General features: G+C 34.6%; 1 protein-coding gene across 1 annotated transcript in view; it reads right to left on the bottom strand.

Annotated features, from left to right (window-relative positions):
- Positions 1-1,342: 1,342 nt before the first annotated feature.
- Positions 1,343-9,757, bottom strand: part of LOC106470273 (transcriptional regulator ERG homolog) — a 48,609-nt gene continuing 40,194 nt past the window's right edge. The window contains exon 5 of the mRNA XM_013930817.2: positions 1,343-5,490. Within this exon, the coding sequence (XP_013786271.2) occupies positions 4,943-5,490 (548 nt within the window). The 3' untranslated portion in view covers positions 1,343-4,942. The remainder of the gene's footprint in view (positions 5,491-9,757) is intronic.

Genomic DNA, 9,757 nt, shown 5'->3' with positions numbered 1-9,757 from the left:
CTGCCCACTATAAGTTTCGAAGGAAGGAACTATATTCGTATACATAGTATTCTTACCACTAGAGGCAGAATGTTTGTGGATGACGTACTTACACTTTTAACACTAGGGGGAGCAAGACTTCTAAGTTAGTTTACATATTTTACTACCAAAGCAAAATTTTTATGATATGCCCAAACTTTCATCTCTATAACACTTCAATGTTCATTATCATTGTAATGTTTCAATTATTGTTTACATATAAACATATCGTTTTAGACAATAGTGAAAATATTTAGATTTTCAGCTTTTTTGTTTTGTAAACCGTGATATATACATTAACTAAATACAAAACAAATATATACTGCGTTGTGTCAAGAGCTGAAGTTGAATTTTATTGTCAAGAAGTTCGCTTTTAAAAGACCATGAATGAAACCGAACGTTTAAAATTGTCATGAAAAACGTATTTGATGTATCTTATTCACAACTAAGAAAGAAACTTCCATTCTGAAAAAAACATAAATAATTAAAACAAACTGGCTATTACTTCTTCGTTTTAAAACCATGTTCACATCTCTGAGTGAGAGGACAGTAAACATAACACTAGGTAATACAAAAAAAAGATTCAAGATTTTGTTGAATCATTACAACGAGAAGCTTTCTGATTTCCCTTTCTCAAGAAAAGTGCAGTCAATGTTTGAGACAGCATCTTGCACAAGTCATTGGAAGCTAGTACAACAATGAGTTCTTCCTCTAAAATCAGTCACTTGGAGATATTAAAACAATGAGTTCTTCCTCTAAAATCAGTCACTTGGAGATATTAAAACAATGAGTTCTTTCTCTAAAATCAGTCACTTGGAGATATTAAAACAATGAGTTCTTCTCTAAAATCAGTCACTTGGAGATATTAAAACAATGAGTTCTTTCTCTAAAATCAGTCACTTGGAAATACTATTACATGGAATCTATACTCCGATAGAGTATAGTATCTATGCTACTAGGCCTACAAAACTGTGATGGAAAATTTGTCTATTAACTATTGTGAAATTGATCGAAGGTTAACGTCACAAGTGGAGTCTGTTAGGCACATTACAGCCAAGTTTTAAGGCTAGGGGTGTAACTTGGTGAATGTATGGTAAATAGAGTTATCGGTCTCAGGACTAACTCAGTGAGCCTAAGTAGTAAGCCTTTATCTCATTTAAGTATTGTCTACGTGTTAATCTTCTGGTCATTCAACAGAAATAGCTTTCACCACAGATACTTAAAGTCGCGTGTAGCATCTCTAAATAACATCATTTTTACGTGACTTGTAAATGAAATGATATAAATTACATCGAATAACAAAAACTTGGTGTTGTGGGGAAACCATATTTTTTATTAGAAAAAACAAACATCAACATTTATATCTTATATACAGTAGTGACAGTTCAGCCAGTCACAACTTCTTAATTAACCAATCACAGTTTGGTATTTAACTCACAAAACATTTCGAGTATAATATGTTAAATATTATGATTATTCTGGAATGTTAAACATAATCAACAGACCTTTAAATATAAAGTATTACACTTGACAGTTTTGGTTGTTGGTTTCTTCACAATTGACAAATATCTTCATGACTAGACTCGTGGACCTAATATATGAAATATATGGCGACTAGACAAGCAAATAAAGTGTCCCAAATATGATTACATAAGAACCAAAAATCATCATGATAAAACAATGTAAGTAACCCTCTCTAACTATTAAACATTTGCAACCAACTAACATGTATTGTGTGACAAAGAGCATGTGCTTATTTAAATTTGTGTTTATTGACTAGATTCATCGTTACGTGTAGTTTGCTTCTACTTTGTAAATGTATTATTTTTCTGTCTCTGTTTACGTATTGATTGAGTAAGTACATCGTTAGCAAAATATTGCGTATTTAACTTAGTTGTAAGAAGCCGAGATACTTTAGTATTTACCTTTTGGTGTTATGTATGAAATTGTCCGTTTCATTCAAAAACCGGAGCAAGGATGAATCGGAAATGTGGCCACGCTTTAGGGAAATACAAATTAAGCTAAAATCACGTACTTTTTGTCCTATGTTTTAAGTCATAGTACTTCGCCGTCTCGGGAAAAACGCTAACTGACCCTGTGTTAATATGATAAACTGATGTACTAATCGGTTCCATCCAAATGTTGTCCACTATTTCAATCCTCCATTCTCTATTTTCTGCTTTTATCAAAAATAAAAGAAAAAAAATTCCAGATTGTTTTTCTATACAATTATGGAATTCGTAACCACATTACATTCAACTTATGTGCAAGTAGAGAAATACTGTTTTTTTTTCTGAGCAAGAGAATACAAATGATTGAACGCAGTGTAATTGGATAGACTTGAATTGTTTACAAAAACACCTTTTGAAATAATAAAAAAAAAACGGTAGAAACTATCAAAGTTTGTAGACAAGTTAGATGTATATATATAAAGACTTAAAATGATATTATTCAAAAATCCCCGAAAAAACTTCAAGCCAGAATCATACACTGGATTCACCCTTTACCTCAGCATTGGTGACTATGACATTATTCCAGTGACCTAAACCTTGACACGTACTGGAGGACAACGTGGTCTAACGATATCCAAACATGTTTCTTGTTTCGCAAAGAATTCACAAGTATCTTGTTTCGCGTTAGACAGATTGAACACAAATGAACACTGTATAAGTACAAAAAAACAACAAAACAAAAATGCAAAATATAATAATAATAATGTAGATTATATATACACACATACGTATTATACCATTTTAATTAACAATTAGTAGGACTCCGTATCATGTGAAGCAGCATATATGAATGTACATTGTAACTGTCAACAATATTTAAGTTTTATAGGGTCTTTTTATACAAGGGAATATTTGGAGTAATACGTCTTGAAACAATTAAGTCAACTTTTTAACCTGAGTTTTACCCCACTGTAAAACTAAAGACAGTTTTTATTTAAGTCCTGTCTACCGAGTCATCAGAGTAATATTTATAGTATCTTTTTTTTTCCAGCATGCCACGTGCTACTGAAAGTTGAATAAAAGGAATATACAGTATACGAAACTCTACGTCACGAAGTATTCCAACAAATTTATCACGTGATTAGGACATTTTGATTATTTTTTTGTTTACACACAATAAATCCTAGCGACACGTGACAGCATCAACTATTGAATTCGTATGAGGGCGGTCGTACGAACAGCCACGTGATATAAACAAACCACTAGAAATTCTGTTTACGTAAGCGTAACAATGTTTTAGTTTTACGACTAGTCAGACTAGATTGGGTGGATATACTAATTAACATTTCTCATAAACGTGAGTAACTGAAAAACTAGTATAAAAAAGTGGGTCTCAAAAATAGTAAAAATATACACTTATGAATTAATATTGTAAATTGTTATAAATCAGTGGCGTAGTTATGAACAGTTATTGAAGTATGAAAATAATTAAATATCTCATGGAGAGGGAGGGGTAGTCACGTAAGAAATCAAATAGATTGTTGGGAGCTTATTACATTATTAGCATCACCATACTTGCTTATACGAAAGTATTTTTAATTGTTTCACTTCCATAACAATCAAAATTACATTGTTTATCCTAAGACGTAGCATACCCGGCGTATATGGCACTGGTACATACGAGATACTCGTTTCGACGACGACATATCTGAAATATGTCGTGAATGAACGCCAAATCCCTAAGACAAACCTTGAAGCAAAAATTAGTTTTTCCTAATAACACTTTTTTTTAAGAAGACGATTCTCCAAATGAGTAACCTATACATAACTCAGATCTTTGTATTATATTCGACGGCGTGTAAAGTTAACAGCTGTAAAATGATAAAGCTAAATTCCATGAACTTCATTCTATCAGCTGTAATTTTGTTTTCCCCTTTGTTTAGAATACCCATAATTTTAAGAGAACGGTATATCTTCTACTTACCATTATCATTTAAAAAAACTCGTGTTACACAACTGTTACCAGTCCACGTGCACAAAGTTTTAACAGCTTTTTAACATACGTTTAAACTATGTGGCATAAAACTAATTCATAGACTAGAAACATAAATTTCACGCGGATAAACGATGAAATTAATACTTATGCATACGATAGGTTCTGATGTAAATAAAAGTGATTAACCCTATCAGAAGTCATTGCCCTCGTACACCTCTACTTAGTTTAAGACTAGATTTTTATCTGAAATATCGTAACCGAAGAGGGTGAAGCGTTGTTTCGTCACTTTTTACCACTCTTACAAAAAATAAAATATTAACGTCTTCATAAGGCTTTGCTAATCGCTGGAAATATTTGTTACGACATAGGTTGAAATATTGTTAAAAATTGATTATTACACGTAATACTAAAAATTAACTTATAACTGCAAAGTAGCAAAACTTAAAGGATCTTATTAAAGTATTAATAAACTGTGATAATTCGATTATAATTACTCTTCCATCTTGGATGCGTTTAACAGTGAACTCTTGTGTGTGGAGGAGGTACTAACAGGGACAGAAGTGGTATGGGAATAATAATTCATGAGATTGTGACTCCGAGACGTAGTTTCCTTGCAAGGAATGTGTGCTGAAAAACACGTGCAACTATTATACATATAAATATACGGCATTACACGTTTAAGACGTTATCCTCATTTAAGGATTTGTTTCCCCAAAATGACGAAATAATGTAGTATTTGTACACGTCAACTTATGTTAGATTTACAAGTTCTACTGTTGGCGTGTTTGTCTCAATAGATACACGTGCTGGACGTAAAATTAGGTTTACGTCACATCCCTCCGTTGTTAAGTGAAGCCTACATCACCCGCGAAATGCACATTACCGTTTATATTAACCTTCACGCTAATCCCTCCAAGTCTTATAAAACCTAGCTTCAACAAAAGTAATAACACTTATCCATTTCTATATACAAAGGTCATGCATAATGTGGATAGGAGCCAATGTGTGAGGTAACGTGACTTGGGTGGTGGGGCATGGGATGCGTGGATGCCGCTGCTATGTTGGAGTACAAGTTGGCACTCGGACTGGTCCAATATGGCGTCGGTGACGGAAATATGGTTCCTGTGGTGGAGGGTATGCCCGTGTGAGCACCCATTGCAAAGTTCAGCTTAGGACTGTGGTGGTATCCAGACATGAAGAGGTCTGACTGGTACTTGTAAGAAGTCGGGTCTGTGGCTGTGGGCTGAGTTGCCTGAGCTAGGCCCTGAAAGTCGAACTTGTAGGCATAACGTTTCCCGTGAACCTTTGTCATTATGTTCTTATCGTAATAGTAGCGTAATGCCCTACTGAGCTTGTCGTAGTTCATGTTGGGTTTTGACTTGCGCTCCCCCCAACGGCGAGCTACTTCATCCGGGTCTGTCAATTTAAACTCGCCATTGGTTCCTTCCCAAGTAATACAATTGGCGTTGCTGCTGTCCGAGAGAAGTTCCAGAAGGAACTGCCACAGTTGAATCTGGCCGCTTCCTATAGAGGGCGTAAAATGGTAACAATTATATGTTTAGATAGAAAACAATAACAATAAGCAACATTGGTTTCATTTAAACAGTCAAGGTATTACTAAGTTGTATATGGTGTATACACATTATAAGAATAATAATCCTTAATTTACAAATTCTTAGAAATATCAATGTTTTGACGTCAGGTAATTTACTTTTCACACCGACTTGTATCTTTAATATACATTGAAAACGTACATTTTACTTCTGTTATCATATTGAAGTAAACAGTATTAGGATTGAACGGCTGCAGAGACTTTACGCATAGATTTCAAAGTATGTGCTAATCATACTTCATTGTTAATCTTTTGATCTCATTCTGTTACCTATAACAGTCTCCCTAATCAAACTGGTTCCACCATTCAAAGTATGTGCTAATCATACTTCATTGTTAATCTTTTGATCTCATTCTGTTACCTATAACAGTCTCCCTAATCAAACTGGTTCCACCATTCAAAGTATGTGCTAATCATACTTCAATGTTAATCTTTTGATCTCATTCTGTTACCCTTAACAGTCTCACTAATCAAACTGGTTCCACCATTCAAAGTATGTGCTAATCATACTTCATTGTTAATCTTTTGATCTCATTCTGTTACCCATAACAGTCTCACTAATCAAACTGGTTCGACCATTCAAGTGTTTCCGCCGGACAAATTTCAGTTCACAACGAAACCAAGAACTAAAGTAGATCATTAAAAAAAGTTTCAATTGTAAACAGTTTTCTGCAGTGGTTTGCATTTATTGTAGATGGTTATTAACTATTGGATATACTCACTTCTATTTCTGCGTGACTTATACATTGTTATCTCAACAGCTCTTTTGACTTACGAGTTCTATATGAGAAACTGTACTAACAGAAATGTGGCGTATCAACTTCACAACCATGGTGAATAGTGAACCGCAACGTTGAGATGTTGCGTGTCAACTTCACAACGATCGCCATGGTGAATAGTGAACCGCAACGTTGAGATGTGGCGTATCAACTTCACAACGATCACCATGGTGAATAGTGAACCGCAACGTTGAGATATGGCGTATCAACCACACAACCATGGTGAATAGTGAACCGCAACGTTGAGATGTGACGTATTAACTTCACAACTATCACCATGGTGAATAGTGACCGCAACGTTGAGATGTGGCGTATCAACTTCACAACCATGGTGACTAATGAACCGCAACGTTGAGCTTTACAAATTTAAAAAAATACGATAAAAAAACAAAAAAACGACATCCAACAGTGAGGCCAGTTTTTCTTACATCCCAACATCAATTTATTTATCGATGAGTTCGAATTATTTATTTTCATTAGTTTAATCTTCAGCGATACTTTATACAGCACGTAAGCTAAACGGTTAAATCTGAGACATCAAGATTTAAACATAGCCGTAACTAATAACAACCGCTGACCAGAGGGGAGAGCAGCCAGTAAAGAGAACCCGGTACCTTCACGGCTACTTTTAATCGAACAGTATGATTGACTGTTACTTTTATAATGCTATCACAGTTGAAAGTGCTGTACATGTTCGGCAGCATATCGCGTGCTCGAACCTTGGACTTTGAGATCCACATCTCGGCACTCTAATTACCGAAACTGCCGATTTGTCAATAAAAGTTTACGAACAACAAAAAAAAACTCTGAAAGTGGAAAACTAAAGTTACTAACCTAAACTCTTATGGAGATACGTAATGCGTTACTCTTTCCAATAAACAAATGTGTACATATTTTTGTGCGGTTCGCGAGCGTTCGAAAATATCAAAAGTTGTTGAAGAACGCTTTTTTGTATATATATATTTACATATTTCAACCGTCAATGCAGTGATGATTATAATTCGAAAATACATATTCAGTGATGGAATATTTAACTATTGATTATTCAGTTTTTTTTAATGTCATTAGCTCTTAATGATATGCTTTGTTTTGTTGTTATTGTTTGTTGTTTTTTTGTGAAATTTGGATTTTCTTTAAAACCATCTATTAGTCCTAGTGAAACATCCTCTTTCTCCTTTTAATTTTTGAATATTTGAACACATTTTACACGCACTACCTCACCGGCCTAAAAAACAAAAAAAAAGATCATTTTATGTATTCATACAGAAAGTCTAATTATAACAGTTCATCATAAGAGACAGAGATGAATAACCTTTTGACGCATTTGATAAAAGAGTCAGAACAGTCATTGTTTTTAAAAGTCGATGATCGTATCTTAGAAGGCAACTAACTTATTATTTTTTTTAGGATTCTGCCCATTTCTATTCTTTCTTGATCACGTGATGTCACTCGCGTGTCTAACGTGTTTTGTAGAACGGTTGATTAATATTATCTATTCATTAGTCTGAAGTAATGACTTGGATATATGATGCAATCTATATACTCATTAGCTTTATTCCTACCCAAGACCCTATTCTATTAACCCGAATCATTGCTTTTTATTCATGAAAGCCATAATTATTTATTGAAGCGGAAGAAGACGCCAACAAAAAAAAGAGCTAACAAAAACCACCACTTGGAACTAGTATCATTCCACTTTAGACAATGCTTCGTTTGGAGGAGATGTATAGAACAATAAGTGTAAACGTTCTTGGAAAAAATAAATTACTAAAAGAACGTGAAACAACAGTTATTGGAAGTTAAGAATTGCAAGTTCTCGTCAGAGACCGCATGAAAATTGAAGTTTTCAATTTGTTTGTTTGTTTAACAGCAAAGCCGCATTGGGCTATCCGCTGTGTCCACCGCGAGGAATCGAATCTCAGACTTTAGCGTTGTAAGTTCGTAGACTTACTGCTGTCCCATCGGCGGACAATGTTTTTTAAAAATGACTTAAGTAAATGATAAACACACATAACTAAAATGTTCGTTACTCCTTACCCCATGAGACCTTTCATGCAATGAAGTTAAATCGTCGAAAGATTTTATGTTCAAAATACCCTGCACTTAAGGAAAGGTATCCTTAGGGTTTTGTGTAAAAAAAAATATTAACAAATCAGATAAATTGGAAAATGAAAAAAGGTGGAGAAAATTGAAGTAGAATTTTTCTTTAGAGCAACCTTAAGCCTGATTCATTGCAATCAAACAAAAGTACATAGGTATGCTTTAATAAGGCTTAAAATTATTAAAGGGTTAAAATATTTTCAAATTTCTTCATTGCTATTTCTCAAACTAAACTTCGTTGATAGCTAGCATTTAGATACTAGTGCCATCTATATTATCTGTGAGTGATGTATTCTAGGACAAAGCGACTGTGAACATGTTACGTGTTTAAGAGCTACATTATTCATTCGTTTCTGTTTTCGAGTGGTGCCGTGTGCTATAAAATAAAATAAAAGCACCATAGTATGTCTGTTTACGGAGCTGTTAAAGATAAACTACTGTTCGTCTGCATAATATATTGATATACGTGACGTATTTTAATGTTAACTTACACGTCTTGTTCGTGCACAATTAAGGGCGAACTCTGAGGTCTGTGTGAGATAATGGAAGATATACAGAGGTTGAGTAGGTCAGATTAAAACGATTTTAGAGCCACACAGTCGTTACAGTCCATGTCGCAACGTTTTATTACGTTCTATCTGATGACCCTGATTATTGTCAATAGGCCTGCAGCGTAGATTCTATCGCAAAAAGGTTTCGTCTTAAGGATAGCATATCCAAAGCACACTACTCCTCTCTGTAGCTTTCCATAAACCAACTAATGTAGGAGCATGACAGTTTTCCAGTGTCCGTTTCAAGAGTCCGATTGCACAGAAATTCATAGGCGCTGTATCCGGCAACTTGACCTTTATATCTTCGCATAAAATAGAATCAATACCCGTTGCATTCTTCAGCTGCTTCAGATATGCTATGGTTGAACGGGAGGTATTATTGAAAGCTTCATATTGGTGAACTCATACCCTTTCCGTACAATCCGGCATTTCTGTGTGGTACAAAGGGGTCCAGAACAATAGTGCGATAGTAAACAGAGTCCACCGTGATTTTTGTATCTACTGTCCTTATCTCTTCAAAAAGTTTTGCGACATGCCACCTTTTGGGAGTATTTTTCATACACTGACCAGGTAAGAAATGGCACGAGAATTATTACAGTTATCAAACTACACATACGTTTCGTCGAGTTTCACCGTGCACTTCCAGTTTTTCCCGACTAGATAACGTTCATATACTTAATCTACCCTTCCAGGATATATCGTGAAAGTAAACTCGGTACACGTATGTCACTTTTCCAGACTGATATCCT

This window comes from Limulus polyphemus, unplaced genomic scaffold, assembly GCF_000517525.1.
Source record: "Limulus polyphemus unplaced genomic scaffold, Limulus_polyphemus-2.1.2 Scaffold3917, whole genome shotgun sequence".
NCBI classification, from domain to species: domain Eukaryota; kingdom Metazoa; phylum Arthropoda; class Merostomata; order Xiphosura; family Limulidae; genus Limulus; species Limulus polyphemus.
This window is presented reverse-complemented; position numbering and strand designations above follow the sequence as displayed.